The 21,179-nt window shown below is 40.9% G+C and overlaps 1 protein-coding gene across 1 annotated transcript in view; it reads left to right on the top strand.

Moving 5' to 3' along the window:
* Positions 1–13,834: 13,834 nt before the first annotated feature.
* LOC126418555 (endocuticle structural glycoprotein ABD-5-like) overlaps positions 13,835–21,179 on the top strand; it is a 36,627-nt gene continuing 29,282 nt past the window's right edge. The window contains exon 1 of the mRNA XM_050085370.1: positions 13,835–13,884. Coding sequence (XP_049941327.1) covers positions 13,870–13,884 — 15 coding nt within the window. The 5' untranslated portion in view covers positions 13,835–13,869. The remainder of the gene's footprint in view (positions 13,885–21,179) is intronic.

Here is a 21,179-nt window from a genome sequence, read left to right as displayed (position 1 = left end):
GCCTGGTAAGCAGGAAATCACAGGTTTGATTTCCGGTCTGATACACATTTTCACTCGTCACCGCTGATTCCGCGTAATGTACCGACACAGCTGATAGCAATGATGCACTCCCTTTATTTCTTCCCCAATGCACCTTCAATTTACAGTCAGTTTCACAAGAAACCGTACGCCGTTATTGAATGAAATGAAATATATTTACGTGAAAATACATGTTATTACTAATTCGGCAATTACCTAACAATCCAATTGCCTCCATTATCGATTACACCTTGGCACCTTTTTGGTCTGCTTTTCACGAGATTTTCTTCACAGTCTCTCGGTAACGATCTCCATATTGTCCTGATTTAATATGACCGTCGCTTCGTTTAAGCTTCATCTTAATATACGACCAAAAGTTTCCGATCGGATTTGCATCCGGAGACATTGCAGGCCACTCCCACGTGGAACGGATCTCAGAAGGCTTTTTTGATAATTATATGAATATAAATAAGTGACGCTTCAGATATTTTGCACTCATTTTCCACTGCAACCGACAAAACAAAACATTCAGCGCTCACGTTGCTTATCTATACACTAGCGCACTGATTACAGATTCGAGACCACTAACAGAGATGTCGCTGCGGACTTTACATTTAAAATTATGGTATGTACTTTCTTGTGGAACTGACTGTACATATATCATGAACAGTATACGCAGATGTCAGCATTTGAGAGAGGGCGTGTAGCTACGTTCAAAGAAGCTGTTTAGAGTTATCGAATAGGAGCGATGTCACTATTCAGATATATTGGCAGGAGTGGGTGAACAATAGTCGAACACAGCATCAAGTAGGAAGCGGTCGACCTGGAGAGAACTTGAGAGCCGAGCAACACACAGAGAGGCTCTCAGAGCCTCAGTTCTACATTATCATCTATCCGATGTGCAACAGATGTTTCAGTGATCAAAAGGACAATTAATAAGCGGCTCATAGGAAGAGGTCTGAGCTCACCGTGTCCCTTACGATGACTAGGATTGGCCACTGTACACCAACGAGCCGGTTTGCAGTGATGTCCGGCACATTCGGCCTGAAATTTCATTGAGTGGATGAGCACTGTCTTCAGTGATGAGTCCCGCTTCCAACTGTGGCCCGATAACCAGCGGAGAATTGCCCGGAGACACTCCGAACAGTTGTGGGATACCAATGTAACTGGCCCGACAACCCAGGGAGTGAACGTCTGGGGAGCCATTTCATTTCATACGAAAGCCCCTTTGGTGTCATCCGCAGCATCCTTACAAGGAATTGGTACATCGACGATACTCTGCGATCATGGGTTCACTTTTCAGTAAGATAATCCCCGCTCGCAACTGGCGAGAGTTTATGCTGCTCGTGTTGCTGCTTGCTAAACCCTATCTTGGTCAGTAAAGTCACCGGAACTCTCCACAACTGAAAACGTGTGAAGAATTATGGGCACTGACCAACTGGGAATTTTGTCAATCCAACGTGCCAGTTGGACAGAATTTGGAGCGATATGCCTCAGGAGGACATTGAAAAAACTCTGTCAGTGAATGCCAATCCTAATAACTGAGTGCATAAGAACCACAGGTGGACAAACGCGTTATTGACTTTCTCAATTTTTGAAGCTCTTTCCCTTCGATAAATCATCTAATTTTACTGAAATTGTAAACATTTGTTTGCCTGTACATGTATGTCACATGCACCGATTACCGTTCCATTCGGGTAATTCCTTCGTGGTGTGTCGTCTTTTTTTGTGTGGTATCAGCAGAAATATTGCTTTGCCAACTAAATTTTAACTCCCTGAAATTTAAAGAACTTCTGTTTCTTCTCTAATTTTGCAGGGATCCTAAGTTCTTTGCAGTAGCGTAGTCCTGAAGTTCAATTTCAGAAGCTTTCTCTTCTATATCCTACCGCAATTCCAAGTTTTTATATGTAGCAGAACGTAGATTTTTATTCTACCATTCTTCATGATGTTTGTGTTTCTTTAATGTATTCTTTCCATCTTTCCTTACTTTCCTGGTGAAGGACTAAGTTACATTCAGTCTTTACCTATGAACAGCCATTGCTAATGAGAAGTATTTGTGGTTGCCCTTCATTGGTCAATCACAGTCATGGGACGGTTTATGTGAAAAGAAATCGGCTAACTTCCCTCCCTTGCCTACTTAAACCGAACTCTAATGACCACACTATCTTACACATCTGAGCTAACTTAGTTATATAAGCTAAATCCTCCTTATGAAGAGTTTTTCATTTTCCTAATTCTATATCATTAATGTGCGTAAATTTAAAAGGCAGATACAAAGAATCAAGAGGCGTTTCAAGATCTGCATAATCAAGAACTATGTTGTCGCAGTGAATAGTATTAAGTTACATGATGAAGTGCTGTCAGGGGCTTGCTACGATGTCCTTGAACTTATCAAAACAGTTACAGCGCCTTCAAGCAGAATAGAAGTGTCGTTTATGAATATTTATAATGCCAACACAGTGACCTGTTTGCTGAAAACGTATGTCACTCCTGTCAGGGACTAAAATACTGACGTATCAAACCAAAAGGTCTACTTCATTATATCACCTTCTATTGTTGGTGATAGGTTACATGCATTTCTTTCTGTTTGCGAATGAAACATTTGGGATTCTTAAAATCTCAGTGCGTGATCTTAGTTAAGTGAGCTATTCAGAAGGGACGATGACGAGGCTGACGAATCAACAGTGGCTTCACCTCTCAAAATTTGTGGTCATTCTGGTGACAGCCAGTCGAAAAAACCTTGGATTCAAGGACTGCAGTCACGCCATGATTAGCTGTGAGATTATAATCTGCACAGCTTTCCTCTTTGTAAGAAGTGTATCTATAATCAGTTTTCTAAACGGACAACACAAAAATATGAGCTGTCGTGAGATGAGTTAACATTGACGCTTTCTCGGTATCGTGCCGCGTCACGTTGGAAAATAAATGTCACAATACAAAATCGACGTTTCCAGTCATTGTTGCAATGGTCTGTCTCTGGATCCGCTAACCAGACATGTCACGCTTCTGAAGTCAGTGTATCATCTCGGTTGCGTGGCTGGATTCATGATCGCATTTTTTCTTCTTTTCAGAAACATCACTGCTTAAGGTAATTGACAGCGGGTCATGAGTGAAAGCGAAGTGATATCTGTGGTTACCAAGAAAGTGGTTCAAGTGGCTCTGAGCACTATGGCACTTAACTGATGAGGTTATCAGTATCCTAGAACTTAGAACTACTTAAACCTATCTAACCTAAGACGTCACACACATCCATGCCCGAGGCCGGATTCGAACCTGCGACCGTAGCGGTCGCGCGGTTCCAGACTGTAGCGCCTAGAACCGCTCGGCCACCTCGGGCAGCACCAAGAAAGTGTTACGGACCATGTGCTGTTTCTAATATGAGCTAAAGACTTAGGAAACAGCAGTCGTCTTAGATTGTTCGCAAATAATACTGTCATTTACCGTCGATTAAAGTCATCAGATGATCAAAATGGATTGAAAAATTTAGAAAAGATATCTGTATGGTGAGAACAACGTCAGTTGACGGTAATACATTAGAAAGTGTGAGGTCCTCGGCACGAATAATATAAACAATCCGTTAAATTTTGGCTGTCGGTTACACAATAAATCACACAAATTAATAGGTTATAGATTAAAATAAATACTTAGAAACTATAATTACAGGCGTCTTAAATTGGAACCACAACACAGAAAGTGTTACAGGAAACACGAATCAGAGAATGTGTTTCGCTGGCAGCACACTTAGAAGAACCAACAGCACTAAAGACAATGCCTACAATATGCCTGTCCGTTCCCTTCTGGAGTAATGTGGTACTGTATGGGATCGTTACCAGATAGAATAGATGGAAGACATCGAGAAGATCAAAGAAGGGCAGCTCTTTTTCCACCGTCATGAAATAGGGTACAAAATGTTACTGATAGGAGAAGATAGCTGGATGGTAGTCATTAATCATTAAACTAACTGTTTTCATCGTTACGGGAATATTTTTCACGAAATTTTAGTGTTCAACATCCTGATCTAAATGCCAAATATTTTGTTGTATCCAACCTGTATAAGGAGAAATGGTTATCGTAATAACATAAACTAAATTAGAACTCGTACAGAAATATTTAAATTTTCATTTTTTCCATGTGCTACTCGATAGTGGAATGGTCGAGAAAGTCTGAAAGTGATTCTGGGAATCCTCTACCAGTGCAGAGCAGTCATGTAGATGTATGTGTGGAAATACTGAACGAAGATCCTATTGATATCAGGACAAAATGACAAGAGGGAAGTAATCCATATTGAAAGTTATCTGAATAAATAAAAGTACTGAAGTATTGTGTTTCTGATTATAAGCTCTGAGCTATAATAGTAAATGAAGTGTCATAATGAAACTTGTGCTGACGTAATGTGAAAGACAAGGTCCACTGTCAAAGTGAGTAACTGTCGTAATGAAAAGGAAAGTCTTTCATGCTGTAAAAGTTAGGAATATGACTGCAAGAATTTTGGACAGTATAAATAGCCTGAATAATTAAATTGGACATGACACCTAGAGTAATTGGCTTTGTGAAATTTGATCATAAAAACTGTGTCTGAATAACGTAAGTTGGCCTTGATTCAAACAAAAAATCATTATCTTTTCTTCTTACCTCTATTCTGCGCAAATCTGGACAGCGCGTTGCAGCACTGCTCTTTCTTGCTCTCTGCTATGCTAAAGCTGAAAATTACTGTAACTACATACTGCAATAAGTTCTCTGTTAATTGCAAATCAAACATACTTGGTTGGATGATCCATTAAAACGAATTGTAAGAGAAAGGTTGGCAAGAAAATGAAATATGCCCAAAAATGACAGCACTATGTTTTTTTATGTTGAGAAAAAGTGCTCAACGCAAATTTTAAATTTAACGAACCTCTCAACATCCAAACAATACACTTTCCTACCTCTCAAATCTAACAACTTTAAGTACAATAACCAAGTTCGCTCGATGGCGCAACAGTAGTAAAAAAAATGTCATTATTGTATTTACCTGAGATTACATTCGATTTCTTCCTTCGCATATCAGTTTCATAATCGAGTTGATTGAACGAAATTATACATTGTGACATTTAATTTGAATCATAATATTCCCATAGCTTCATCACTTTTAACACTGTTTTACATTATCAGCCTAACTCTAACACAGTTTAACTCCGACTCTGTCTCTCTAAAGCTAATGTCTGCTCCCCTGCGCCCTTGCGCAGCTCAAAGATACTCACTTAACCTCTGCGATGTAGCTAACAACATCGCTGCTTGCTCACAATCGATTCAGATACCAAAACTTATACATGGCACCTATCAAAATGTTCCTAAGGAACCTTAGGACTTAATGTCTTATTGACAACTGGGTTAGCACAAACTCTGAGTGAACAAAGATGAGGAACGAAAGCGGCTGTGTCCTTTTGGAGAAGTACAGCCCAGTATTTACCTAAATCCTTCCATGCACTGTGGGACGCTACTGTGCAGTTAACTTCGCACTGTTAACTATTTATTCGGCCAAGGATAATTTCAGAGAGATATAGGACCTGCCAGCTTATTCTAGTAGAAGGGAATGACACATACAGACGCGAATGGTTAAAGAGAGGAGTACGAGTAGTCCGCTATGTTGTTGTTAAAGTACAGTCCCAGCATTTGTCTGAAGTGACTAAGGAAAATCACGAAAAACATAAATCAGGATGGCCGGAGAGATCATGAGCCTCCGTACTCCCGAATCTGAGGACAGCATCTTTACAAATGCACAACTTTATTCGGTAATACCTGTCGCATAGTTTTCTTGTACTTGTATATAATGTAACATGAAAGAACTAATTACACACTATTCATTTAGTCTGCCCACACTTGATCATTAATGACTTCAGGAGTACGATCACTATTTCCCATTGCCCAAAGGACTGGAATTTCACAAATATTTATGATATTGCTATTTGTTGGTGGATGTACCTGTAGCATGAGTTTTTTCCTTGCTCTACTGAAGTAACAACTGCGCTCCATAGAGGCATTTTCAGCTACTTGCACTTGGATTTCGTTATTTGCTACATGTATACCATTCAGCACTAGTGTTCAGTAATACATTAGTCCTTCGAATGTCCAGATGGTCCAGTACCCAGTGTGAAGAGGATATCACATATTGGCCATTTATTTGTACCTGTAACTGAATCTGAATGTTTATATGCCTTATGTACTTCTATGAAAATTTTTTTTTTCTCCTGGTATAAACTTGTGCTGAGGTACATCCACATAGATATTCTGCAAATCACATTTAACTATCTGGCAGAGGGTTCATCGGACCAGCTTCACAATAATTCTTTATAATTCTACTCTCGAATAGCTCGCGGAAAGAACGAATACCTGTGTCTTTCCGTGCAAGTTCTTATTTCCCGTATCTTATTATGATGATCGTTTCTGCCTATGTAGGCTTTCGGAGGGGAAAGTTGGTTATTGAAATTTCGCGACAAGATTGCGCCGCAGGGGAAATGCCTTTGTTTAATGGTGTCCATCCCAAATCCTGTGTCACGTCCGTGACACTCTCTCCCCTTTTTCGCGATACTACAAAACGCACTGCGCTTCTTTGAACTTTCTCGATGTACTCCGTTAATCCTATCTGGTAAGGATCCCAGACAGCGCAGCAGTACTACAAAAGAAAACGGACAAGCGCAAAGTAGATCTGTTACATTTTCTAAGTGTTCTGCCCATGAAACGCAGTGTTTGGTTTGCCTGTCTCACAATATTTTCTTGTGTTCTTTACAATTTAAATTATTTGTAATACTAACTCCTAATATTTAATTGAATTTACGACCTTACATTAGACTGATTTATCGTGTAACCGAAGTTTAACGGATTCCATTTAGCACTCATGTGAATGACCCCACATTTTTCATTATTTAGGGTCAATTGCCAATTCTCGCACCTTTCAGGTATTTTTTATGTATCGTTTTGCAATATGTTTTCATCTTCTGAAGAGTTTACTTGACGATAAACGACAGCATCATCTGCAAACAATCTAAGACGGCTGCTCCGATTGTTTCCTAAATTATTTATATGAATAGAGAACAGCAGAGAGCCTATACACTACCTTGGGGAACGCCAGATATCACTTCTGTTTTACTCAATGACTTTCCGTCATTTACTACGAACTGTGACCATTCTGACAGGAAATCACAAATCCTGTCACATAACGAAGACGGTATTCCGTAAACGCGCAATGTCACTACAAGCCACTTGTGTGGTACAGTGTAAAAGCCCTTTTGGAAATCAAGTACCTAAAATATGGAGCCGACATTGTTATTTTGTCATATTTACCTTAATTGTAAACAGTTTCAACATAAGTAACTGTAATATAATGGTTCTCAGTGGGATCAAGAGTCGTTTGCCGCGCTCTTGTAAGCGGAGAAAAGCTTATAAGGTAAGGATTTCAGGTTTTTCACTTAGAAACAAACCTTGACTTCAAAAAAGTAATTTATCTTGTCGTGTGAGTAATAGAATCTTATTGGATCAGTATAATTCTCCCTGTTTACAAGTGTGATTCAGTTTTCTTCTTAAAGCGGGTGCCTAAATTTATTCATTCTCGAGTCCAGTGGACGTACGTGTCACACACGCTATACTCATGATGTTACAAATACTGGCTCTTCTTCAGGAGAGTCCGCAGCTCGTGGTCGTGCGGTAGCGTTCTCGCTTCCCACGCCCGGGTTCCCGGGTTCGATTCCCGGCCGGGTCAGGGATTTTCTCTGCCTCGTGATGACTGGGTGTTGTGTGCTGTCCTTAGTTTAGTTAGGTTTAAGTAGTTCTAAGTTCTAGGGGACTGATGACCATAGATGTTAAGTCCCATAGTGCTCAGAGCCAACCATCTTCAGGAGATGGTGAGAGTGTAAACACGCAATCGGCGCCTAGCTTATGGACTGCTGACTGATGGATGATATGCCTGTTCTTCCATGGCAGACAGACAGATTGGAGTCACACTGTGTTGTGCTGGACAGAAGATAAGGTTTCTAACGGGCTGAAATATTCTTTACCGACCCGAAATCATCTGGCTTACACTAAATCCCAGAAACGGGTCAAGATACATTGCGTGTATAGGAATAGGAGAAATTGCAGGTTACAGTGCAAAAACTACTGCAATATTAGACATCTACATTAACTGGAACTTTGAAGGGTCAATAGATTTAAAAAAAAAAAGACTGGCGAATTCAAAACTGAACGTTCAGCCAGGGCATCACCTCGCCTGATTATTCTTGAATAGGTGTCCTCGTATTTCCACCGCAGTTTTTATGTACACCATGTTTTAATACTTTTCGTCTATTAAAAACTCATATTACCAAACCATGGAATACAACCTGTAATACTGAACTGTTCCATCTTTCTAAATCAGACAAACCAGTAGCGTCTATCACTCCATCGTCTAGCAAAAGCGGTGAGTGCATATACGTGGCCAACATGTCAAACTCTTCTTTTCCACTAATCTGGTTAAAGAATTTGATGTTTTGAATTTCTGTTCCCACCTTTACTCCATACTACCACTTCTTAGTGTTTATCAGTTATTTTAGAAGACTGTCTATGGCATTACTAAGGAAGCTTTGCTCTGTGTGTGGTTCTAGACAAGTGGTTAACACTTCTATGTTCACACTACATGACATACATAGTAGCTTAGTCCTTTCTTCGGAAATCTTTTACGCTGTAACAGAAAGAAGAACGAGTACCTAAATCTCAAAAAAACAGCTACTGGAGAGTAACAAGTGCAACTATTCTTGTCTCGGGCTGTTAAATGATTTATCCGTTGATTGATGATGGAGAGTCGATGTGTCACTGTTACACACGCATCAAATATCTACACCGCGTAGTTCGTCAACAAAGTCCCTGCAAGCGTGGCGTTCACCCATGCGACTCATTTCTTCCATTAAATAAAGGTGCAGTTGAAAGATGGTTCAAATGGCTCTGAGCACTATGCGACTTAACTTCTGAGGTCATCAGTCGCCTAGAACTTAGAACTAATTAAACCTAACTAACCTAAGGACATCACACACATCCATGCCCGAGGCAGGATTCGAACCTGCGACCGTAGCGGTCACGCGGTTCCAGACTGAAGCGCCTTTAACCGCGCGGCCACACCGGCCGGCGCAGTTGAAAGAAAACGATTTTTTTAGGACGAAATATTCTTTTAGCAGTGTAACTATGCAACATATACCACCAGATAGTCTAAAACAGGTGATTAGAATTAAAATCGTGAAAAATACACTGGGACTGTATTGCAAATTGTTCATAGTGCTTCCCGCATTATAGTCCTTCCCGCATGACGACTAAAACATACCGAGGCATAGAGGTGGTTAACTCAAATGTAGTAATAAAAAATTAGTTGCGTAAGAGAAACATACATAACAGTTCCCACATAATGATTGGCAGGGGATCTACACAAAGACTGAAACGTTTATATACGGGCTGAAAGTCATGTTGCTTCAATAATGACACTACCAATTACGAGAATATCAATAACATGTGTGTTCTGGTGTAATAACCTGATGTAGAGTGACTGACAGCACACATGAACTATATTGAGGCATATTCAAGGATTGTAATACAAAAATTGTTTCCGGAGCTAGAGAAAACAGAAGTATAAAGAAAATGTATGTTTTGGGGAAATTATCCTGATACTTTCCAGTAAAACACAAGAGATAACCTCCTTTTCGTACATGAATAAAAAGTAGACTATACTGAAACAACGCTCAAAATGATATCTCATTTTAAATATATCTTACATTCTGTATTTCATGAATGGAAAATCCTAATTAGCTCATAGACTTAAGTGATCGTCTTGCGAAGAACCCTTACTGCAACTATGCATAAAACCATTGCCTCTGGAATGAAAAACACAATTTTAAATCATAGCTGGTAAATTTATGCTACATTTTCTAGTGAATCAAGAAAAAACTTTATTCATAACGGCGTCGTAGAAATACGATCCATGGATTCGCAAACTAATGATCTTCTGAAGTTAATTGTCATTTCCTAAGTATATGTACTGCTGTATGTAAATGTATGACAAACAATTCTCTAGTAACGTTTCCAGAGATACAAAAATATAAAATTCTTCTTTTTGTTTTGTTATTCTCTGTAAGTTTACAAAACACAGGGTGGATGTAGTGGATGTCTACACACCCCCATTAGGAATGTGTAGCCAAGACACACTTAGTAAATGATTTCGCAGACCTAATCATAGGCTCTAGAAGAAACAGTGATTCTTTGGATTTTATACTCGTACTGGTCAGCTTCGTACAGATTCATTCTGCAGATTTTCCAATGTAAAGCAGTGAACTTATTGGAGTGAACAACACTATTATTGCATCTTCTTGCTACTTTTCAGTTTCTAATTTAATATTTTGCAAATGTATGCCCTTATTGTGACATGTTCCGTATTCTCTCTTTCGCTCATCTTCTCTCGATACTTTTTCTAGGCGTTTCTCGGGGCTAAATGTCTCAGGTAAACGACCATATGCTAACAGCCTCAGATTTCGAGAAAACCACCATTTTGGCGTGATTAGCAGTTTAAAAATCGAGATTAAAATAATCAACAGTTGAGGATCCAGGGATTCGTATTAATTTTTGTGGCTCCATTGGTGAATTTTAGCTGAATATAATTAATTACATAAGCCTCTTCTACGGCTTTAAATAAAGTAAAAAGAAAGAGTTTGTTGCGACCATTCTCAGCACCTCTAGGTCATATGAGTTCATTGTCAGTTTTTTTTTTCACAGCAAATGGGATTCACGTTGACTCAGCCATAGTTTATAGAGCCCGGGATGATATTACACCCTCGTTGTCTCTGAGTTATGCTGCTATGGTTTGCACGTTACATACTTATTTGTACATATGTTACTATCATACTACTATTAGAATGTGTGGCAGTTTAGTCATTATCTAAACGTTTATATGAAGGAATAATCACTTATTTTATGAAGGCACAGTATTATTGCAAATGTTCTGACACTCAACACTTCTTTGTCTTGCATCTCCGAAATCACACGCAAATCGATAGCACATGAAAGTCTGAGTTTATATCTGTCTCCTTACATTGCACTCCGGCATGTCTTTTGCTCTGTATCGACTACGATTATTCACAGGATCGTCGTACATGTCTTTTGATTTACTGTGAACGAATGAGTACAAAATATGATTATCAGTTATGTCAAACCGAACAAGCATCTAAAAGAGACAGATCCGAGTCCTAATAAAGACAAAGAGACCCTTGCAAAATGTTTGATCATTTTTCAAATGGCTGCTAGTTTTGTATTAGTGGTGCTATAAAAAACCTAGTATGAAAGGAGCAGTCAAATGGAAACGAGGAAGATGAAAAAAGTAAGTGAGCTGTTCAGCATTTCAAAAGTATTCGGCATAACTGTTAATACATTTATTCCACTGTGAGACAAGATGACCAGTGCCTTCACGGAAAGATGTATGCTGTCCCAGGCGTGCACTCGTCGTCCGAAGCTAATTGACGGCTACGAATGTTGGAAATCGTTTGAGGAGACGTCAGGACTGTATCTAGCACGTGTGAAGGATTCCCATCAAAACTTCTCCAGCGTACTCGAAACAACCTTGGCAACATATGGGCAATTGTGATGTTCATTCTGTCAAACAGGAGGCGAGAATCAGCAACGTAGCGAGGCAGGTGTTGTGTCAGCATGCTTTGGGGCTCAAGATCAGGCCACACCGTGGAATATCAGCATTACGTTTAACGTCCTCTCTCATGTCCCATGGTGTAAAACACTGGGCAGTTTCTGCAGGACGGGGATGGAACTGCATGGAAAATTCACTACAGATGCACACGGAAAATGTGAACAGATATGTGTGAAATATCTTAAATATATGCAGGAAATACTTTACATTATTTGTGAAATGCATGTGACGTATGCGTACAGGAGCGGAAGCGCGTGTGTAAAACCTGGTCATGTATGGAACTGTAGTAGAAAATAGTAGCATAAGAGAAAAAGAAGACACATGACGATCGATTCCATATCCCTAGATTTCCAGAAGGCTTTTGATACCGTTCCTCACAATCGACTATTAATCTTATTGCGTGCATATGTGGTATCGTCTCAGTTGTCTGACTGGATTCGTGATTTCCTCTCAGAGAGGTCACAGTTCGTAGTGATAGACGGTAAATCTTCGAGTAGAACAGATGTGATATCTGGCGTTCTGCAAGGTAGTGTCGTAGGGCCTCTGTTGTTCCTGATTTACATAAATGATCTAGGTGATAATCTGAGCAGCTCCCGTAGATTGTTTGCAGATGACGCTGTAATTTACCGTCTAGTAAAATCATCAGATGATCAATTCCAGTTACAAAATGATCTAGAGAGAATTTCTGTATGATGCGAAAAGTGATAATTAGCACTAAACAAGGAAAAGTGCGAGGTCATCCACATGAGTACTAAAAGAAACCCGATAAATTTTGGGTATACGATAAATCGCAAAAATCTAAGGGCTGTCAATTCGACTAAATACCTAGGAATTACAACCACGAGCAACTTAAATTGGAAAGACCATATAGATAATATTTTGGGGAAGGCGAAAAAAAGACTGCGCTTTCTTGGCAGAACACTTAGAAGATACGACAAACGCACTAAAGAGACAGTCTATATTGCCGGCCGGTGTGTCCGTGCGGTTCTAGGCCCTTCAGTCTGGAACTGCGTGACCGCTACGGTCGCAGGTTCGAATCCTGCCTCGGGCATGGATGTGTGTGATGTCCTTAGTTTAGTAAGGTTTAAGTAGTTCTAAGTTCTAGGGGACTGATGGTCACAGATGTTAAGTCCCATAGTGCTCAGAGCCATTTTTGAGACAGTCTACATTACACTTGTCCGTCCTCTGCTGGAATATTTCTGCGCGGTATGGGCTCCTTACCAGGTAGGATTGACGGAGACACCGAAAAATTCCACAGAAGGGCAGCTCGTTTCGTATTATCGAGCAATAGAGCTGAGAGTCTCAATGATATGATAAGCGAGTTCGGGTGGCAGTCACTGAAACAAATGCGGTTTTCTTTGCGGCGATATCTATTTACGAAATTTCATTCGCCAGCTTTCTCTTCCGAATGCGAAAATGTTTTGTTGACACCCACGTAGGCAGAGAGAAATGATTATCATAATAAAATAAGAGAAATCGGAGCTCGAACGGAAAGATTTAGGTGTTCCATTTTCCCACGCGCCATTCGGGAGTGGAATGGTAGAGAGTATGAAAATGTTTCGATGAACCCTCTGCCAGGCACTTAAGTGTGAATTGCAGAGTAACCATGTAGATATAGATGTAGATGTATGTTGCAAAACTAGCTCCAGTAACTGTTACAATCAAGAAGTATTCACTACTATATTTATTACATTCAGAAAACTTTAGGTACTCTAAAAATGTATAAGAGTGAAACTGAATGAGGCAACAGAAGAAGACACCAATAACACGGTCTTGATACAATAAACAAGATGAATTCGTACGTACTTAAAGGTAGTACTTGCCGAGAAATTTTCTCACATATTGCTTTTTGTGGCACTGCAGAGATCGAGAAGTAAGGACTGCAAATCAGTTTATTCGGGAGCGTGTTATACAATCTCCTAATGTAAAATAAAAATTGGAAATAAAAGTTTGTAAATAATCTATGTTACTTTCCTCAATGGTTTCTAGTTTTATGGTAGTCGACTGGAGAGGGAACTCATAGATACCATACTTGTGTAACCCTGGAGACGCAGCACAAGTGGAAGTGGGACATGGTGCCTACACGTGACGACGGTATAAAAGCGGCGTGGCAGGCGCCGGAGCTCAGTCGTCCTCGTTCATCCACGACAGGAGCATCTGCCACAGCAATGGCCGCCGGTACGGTAGGTAACGCGCCCAGGTCGCCTCCCACGCATACGTGTGCATACAGACAAGACTGCTCTGACGTGACCTTCAGAATTTGCCGCTGGGACGACGCGCTCGTTTTGGACTCTTCAACTCGACCTTGCGCATCTTCTTGCTCCTGCGACCTTTTCACTCAGTCTCCATTTGCCACCACGCTGTATCCTTTAGGACCGAGCCGTCCTTGAATACGTCGGGACCTGGAGTTAAGTTGGGATTTACCGCTACCAGCCGCTTGCGAAACTTTACGATCAAAGTAGCTGGAGAGTACGTTCCACCGGAGACTTCTGGTAGTGTGATGGCCTGTGCTGCAGTGCTGGTGTTAATCGATTTCACCTTCACATTTGCCAACAAGGCGGTGTAGTAGCTCAACAATGGACGTATGCTCGTCAGGTGTGATTTCAAAGTTACTGTTAGTCCGTCGTGATTTCCTAGAGGACGCTCGCTGTTGTGGCATTTACAACTAAGCATCAGCGTATTTCGCTTCTTCCTTAGCCATTGAACTTTATATTTCATCGATAACTATCCTAATGTCAACTGATAGTTGACTGTTGAAATCACCGTCTCGCGCGTTCACCTCAACAATTTTGATCTCAATTTGTGCCCCTGCCCCAGAGCAATTTTCTCCGTTGATGATAGAAATGATCGATTGTTGTCCTGCGAACGCATTTAGCGCTGCAAATATGAAGGTTAGTCAGATCACTTATTCTGCCTGAATTTTCTATGTAGCAGACTGTTACGTGGCCCAAGATTGTTACTCTACTATCTAAGAATTAAGGAAAACATTCCGTCAGTAATGCTGCAGAGTCCAGTTTCACACAGCACAGGAAAGATCCAACATAAATGTCTCTCTTCCCCTTTCGCATCCGACCCCCCCCCCCCCCCCTGCCCACGCGGCAGAACCAATGTTTAACATCTGTCAATATAAATAAACTGTAATCGGATTCAGAGCATGTAGCTGTCTTACGATTCGCATGCATATTGTTTGTAACCCGAATTAATTTTTCACATTTTAGTCCATTTCTGCCTGAATTAATTGTCTCTTCTTTTACAAATCAGATATTTATTTGTTCCTTGTCATTAATGAAATGTACTACAACAAGCTAAACAAAAAAGTAATTAATAATTTAGCAAAATGGGGTGTAACATATATGTCACGCCAATCAGATCGTACATTTTAAGTGAAATACATGACAGTAAATAAAATAAAGCAGTGTATGTCATTTACATTAGGTTCTGACAACAGCATTCATTTTGTGTGGTATTGTCTAAAACGCTGTGTGCACTAACCAACACATTTACAGTACGTTATTCTGAAATTCCTTTGCAGTTTTCTGCTGCGCAGCATCTTGCTTTTTTTTGTGGCACCATAACTACCAGACGATTCTTTCGCCGTATTTGATCATACAGCACTCTACCTACAGGGCGACCAGGACCTCTAGTGTTTGTTGCATTGGATGTCAGGTAACATTTCACAATGTAACGCCAAAACTGCAGTTTTGGCGTACTCATACGTGTCTTTCTGTAGCGAAGCCACGCATTATGTAGAGACACATTCAGTAACCACGGAATAATTGGCCACCACCATTTATTTCCTCTGATGCTCACTCTATAGAACGCTATATTTTCGTCCGTTTTGTCCGTTGCCCGCATATTTTTGTTGTATTCATATGGTCGCGGTACAAGTATTCTTTTCTTCTCTTGTCTTGAACATCGGCTCACAGAGCTCACTGGGTTGATCAAATGGCAAAATGCTTTACCGTGCTCTCATTGTAATCTAAATCTCGCTCAGGCGCAAAGCGGAGAGAAAATATTTTTTAAATATCTCTGTTAATGGACTAAGTTTCCACATTTTATCCTTTACATTGATTTGTGTTGTGCCACATGAATGATTGAATCTCATAATTGTTTCAAATCTGTCTCTTCTCATCAAGTTCTGCATCATTTCATTTCTCACATCTGATCTTGATACACAGTAACATCTTCTGCTAGGTAGAAGTTTATAGCCCGAGAGAATTAGAATTCATAGAAAATCTTTTATCTCTGCAAGTGTTACTTTTGGATCTGGGCAGTCTTTGAACAAAGCGTATTTTGTACATTCAATACTGAGAAAATCAATTATTTCGTCACTCCAAAACAGTACAAAGCACTGAACTGGAGACAAAATTCTGTCTTTACTGTGATCACTCTTGCAATTTCTTATTACAAATGGTTCAAATGGCTCTGAGCACTATGGGACTTAACTTCTGAGGTCATCAGTACCCTAGAAATTAGAACTAGTTAAACCTAACTAACCTAAGGACATCACACACATTCATGCCCGAGGCAGGACTCGAACCTGCGACCGTAGCGGTGCGCGGTTCCAGACTGTAGCGCCTAGAACCGCTAGGCCACCCCGGCCGGCTCTTATTACAGTTTTTGACATCTGTATCTTTCCGACCTCATTTGAATTGGCATTTCCTCATTTATGATCAACAGAGCACTTGGTCTCAGGTTCACCACCTAACCTGTTTTTATCTGTTAATACCGCTTCTGCAACAGCACGAATTTGCCTTGGTCCAAGGTTGTCTATCTCTCCGCATTATTTTCCATCAGAATCCTAATCCGACTCTACATTAGCTTCAGAAGGCCCAGTAAAAATATATTCGTTACATCTCCTTCCTCCTTCTCAAGAACAACCAGGATTTCATTCAAAGACAAGCCTCTAAGAAAGAAGGAAAATTTATATTAAACGTTCAGCTTAGCGGAAGATACGTGCAACACTCAATTAAAAACTGTATTTGGAACCATAATACTGAAATGCATTTTGTAGCTAACCTTTAATATAAATTTCAACACATTTAACATTGTTTTAAAAATTGTATGGTATATTTCTTCAGAAAATAGTACTTACTTCTAATTTCTAGACATAATCCTATTGAGAAAATGTTAGCAGTAAATGAACTATCAGACTGACACTATCCCCTTCCTGCTTTCAACTGGTAGAAACTCGCTTAAATATCAATAGTAGAGCTTCGTTAACTGAGAGACATGCAACAATAGGCATATCAAATACAAGCGTTGTCGCTAACAAAAGAAAACAATGGTAGAATGTTACGTGAAATACATGTCACGCTGGGCAGAAAAGCGTTAAAGCAGTACAATGTGTTCTTTTCCTATATGAATTGAAAGAAGAACATTTACAGATTAATGAAATGCATTTCTCAGTATTTACACTACTGGCCATTAAAATTGCTACACCAAGAAGAAATGCAGATGATAAAAGGGTATTCATTGGACAAAGACATTACAGTAGAACTGACATGTGATTACATTTTCACGCAATTTGGGGGCATGGATCCTGAGAAATCAGTATCCGGAACAACCACCTCTGGCCGTAATAACGGTCTTGATACGCCTGGGCACTGAGTCAAACAGAACTTGGATGGCGTGTACAGGAACAGCTGCCCACGCAGCTTCAAAAAATGGTTCAAATGGCTCTGAGCACTATGGGACTTAACATCTATGGTCATCAGTCCCCTAGAACTTAGAACTACTTAAACCTAACTAACCTAAGAACAGCGCACAACACCCAGCCACCACGAGGCAGAGAAAATCCCTGACCCCGCCGGGAATCGAACCCGGGAACCCGGGCATGGGAAGCGAGAACGCTACCGCAAGACCACGAAATGCGGGCCACGCAGCTTCAACACGATTACCACATTTCATCAAGAGTAGTGACTGACGTATAGTGACGAGCCAGTTGCTCGGCCACCATTGACCAGACGTTTACAGTTGGTGAGAGATCTGGAGAATGTGCTGGCCAGGGCAGCAGTCGAACATTTTCTGTATCCAGAAAGGCCCGTACAGGACCTGGAACATGCGGTCGTGCATTATCCTGCTGAAATGTAATGTTTCGCAGGGATCGAATGAAGGGTAGAGCCACGGGTCGTAACACATCTGAAATATAACGTCCACTGTTCATAGTACCGTCAGTGCGAACAAGAGGTGACGGAGACGTTCTGAAATATAACATCCACTGTTCAAAGTACCGTCAATGCGAACAAGAGGTGACGGAGACGTGTAACCAATGGCACCCCATACCATCACGCCGGGTGATATGCCAGTATAGCGATGACGAATACATGCTTCCAATGTGCGTTCAACGCGATGTCGCCACACACGGATGCGATCATCATGATTCTGTAAACAGAACATGGATTCATCCGAAAAAATGTTTTTCCATTCGTGCACCCATTTACGTCATTGAATACACCATCGCAGACGCTCCTGTCTGTGATGCAGCGTCAAGGGTAAGAGCAGCCATGGCCTCCGAGCTGATAGACCCTGCTGCTGCAAACGTCGTCGAACTGTTCGTGCAGATGGTTGTAGTCTTGGAAACGTCCCCATCTGTTGACTCAGGGATCGAGACTTAGCTGCACGATCCGTTACAGACATGCGGATAAGATGCCTGTCATCTCGACTGCTAGTGATACGAGGCCGTTGGGATCCAGCACGGCGTTCCGTATTACGCTCCTGAACCCACTGATTCCGTATTCTGCTAACAGTCACTTGATCTCGACCGAGCAGCAGTGTCGCGATACGATAATCACAGTCACGATAAGCTACAATCCGACCTTTATCAAAGTCGGAAACGCGATGGTACGCATTTCTCCTTCTTACACGAGGCATCACAACAACGTTCGTTCCACCAGACAACGCCAGTCCACTGCTGTTTGTGTATGAGAAATCGGTAGGAACTTTACTCATGCCAGCACGTTGTAGGTGTCGCCACCGGCGCCAACCTTGCGTGAATGCTCTGAAAAGCTTATCATTTGCATATCACAGCATCTTCCTCCTGTCGGTTAAATTTTGCGTCTGTAGCACGTCATCTTCGTGGTGTAGCAATTTTAATGGCCAGTAGTGGTGATTTCTCAACCTTCTCCTTTTACGTGTGATCGTTTCTTTTTCTCTTACTGACAGGTAAGACCGACAGTTTTCATTTACATTTCCTGTCATTCTGCAACTCCTTGATTGTTTTACTTTCTTCAACACGACCGCAGCCAGATTTCTTCCTCCTTCGTTCTCATAACAAGTCTCCCGTCTCGATGATCTTTCAAATGGAATATCAACTCCATCCTTTCCTTTCTTTTAATTCTTCTTATTCTTCATGTTACATTTAATAGTTCAGACACTTGCCGTGAAGTTTCAATTTTAGAGTCTGGCCAAACCATTGCATTTTAACACCGTTTGACTAGAGCGTATTGACTGTAAGCTAAATATGAGGGATTACTGAAAAGTAATCCCTCCGAGTTTTTATATGGAACCTCTTAAAGCTTTATAACTAAAACAATCGTTGTTAACATTCATGTTTACCTTCACGTCTACTTATTTGCAGCCCTCTTCCGCTAAATGGCACAGAACTATAGCGTGTAACATGCGGTACCGTAATTATCTCGGTGCATGAGAAACAGCTCAGAAAACTAAAATCACGTACTCTAAGCTTTCTTCCACGCACTCCTTCAGCTTGACAGCGTCACACCACAAACTGTGCTACGACATCTGCAACAATCCGAAGCCACGGGTTCACTGTTCCTTCGAAGACTTCAGTTTGATATTGACAAAGCGGTGCAAACAGAGGTGAAGTTGTTGCTTCGTCAACATAACTATTCTACAGTGACGGTGCAGCAAATTACTCTCCCGTTAGAGGAAATTTGTTTGTACCATGAAACTGTATAATGGGATGACAATAGTGGAACGAAAGGGTATTCTATCCCAGCTAACGACATTCTGTGCAGCAGATAGCTGTTCCTGAGAAACTTTGTATTAGATGTGGACTCCCCTGCTACAAAAATATAGAGCAAATATCAAGACTAGACAGGATTGGTGATATATCACGCAATTTAAAGTAGGAAATAAACGTGGTCTGACATATTAAGCAGTGTCGCTACGATACATGGTTATTCTGGTCATCGTTTGGACATTAAAAAATTGAAATACATGTTTTTTTTATAAGATAAAACGTAAATGATCAGCGTAACATGTGAACAAATATAATCAACTTACGGCCTGATTACAGTTAAACCTGAACCTAAGGATTTCTCTTATGCGTCTGAATGACATTTTCATCTTCAGATGCTAATTCCGAAACTATAAAAATTCCAAGTGGAAGCATTCTGATTACTCAGCTGCTGTTAATCTTCTTTTCCCTAGCGTTTATCCCACCATTAGCGGCTCCCTTTTTCAGGATTTGTCAACTTTTATTTTTTGGCTAACTTTGTGGACTTATGTACTTTCTGGAGCAACAGTCTTCAACGAAACCTTAGGGAGGGAAGTCATGTGAGTCATTTGTCTCTGAATCGTGGTAACTTTATTCTGAGTGTTATATACCTATCGTATTCTCTCAGACAGACATTGAGGAAGAACCCAGAATTTATCAGAACAAGCATGAAAAAACGCCAAACACAACAGACAGGTTTTTTGGTTGACCAGCGCCAGGCTGTTCGCAAGAACAGGTTCGATCTGGATCAGGCTCGTCTCCCTGTGCGCGCTGCACGCTAACCGTCCTCACACGGGACGTGTTCCTCGTCTCGAAACACGCCAGATGTGGTGTCCGTCGTGGTTGCTGCACGCTATGAAACGACTTCCTACATCTCATGGAACGTGCTCCTCATCGTGATTTGCGACCGCAATATTCTCAAGAGGCAGTTTGCGGTATCTGGCACATGATTTACATAGTTTTTTTTACGAAAAGGGGCCCGCGTAAGACAGCTGCCTATTATCATAGCGAATGTCGAAGAAAAGCATAGAAAATTCTGGACTCGTCAATAGCGAATAATGTTGCACAACGATTTGACATACATACTACTAGGAGACAGAAGGAAATGACTAACATTAGGCGCTAGTGGTTACTGATTTAAGGCAATGGGGAAATTGGGAAATTTATGCCAGATCGAGATTTGAACCCGCATCTGTAGCTTAGTAGCCAGAAGCGCAGACTACTGCGCCATCCGGGCGCAAAAGTCATCGCAACTGAACCGACTACCCTACCACGCCTCCCGACAGACCAAAATTCTCAACTTATCCATACACTACTGACATCGTGTCCCTGTCCACTGTCCTCATTAGTCACGACATTTCGCCGATTCGCGTAAGAATTCGAGTGTGATTTGCACCTACACTGGAGTGATCAATTGGTCGGCCCCTTTAATTATGCATGTGTTGTCTGTTCTTGATGTTCCATTGACTACCATTGCTCTGAAGTAAAGTACTTCATCACATACATTTCAGGGTCTAC

The sequence above is a fragment of the Schistocerca serialis genome, chromosome 9, assembly GCF_023864345.2.
Source record: "Schistocerca serialis cubense isolate TAMUIC-IGC-003099 chromosome 9, iqSchSeri2.2, whole genome shotgun sequence".
NCBI classification, from domain to species: Eukaryota; Metazoa; Arthropoda; class Insecta; order Orthoptera; family Acrididae; genus Schistocerca; species Schistocerca serialis.
The sequence above is the reverse complement of the archived record's forward strand: the minus strand, read 5'-3'. Positions and strand labels throughout refer to the sequence as shown.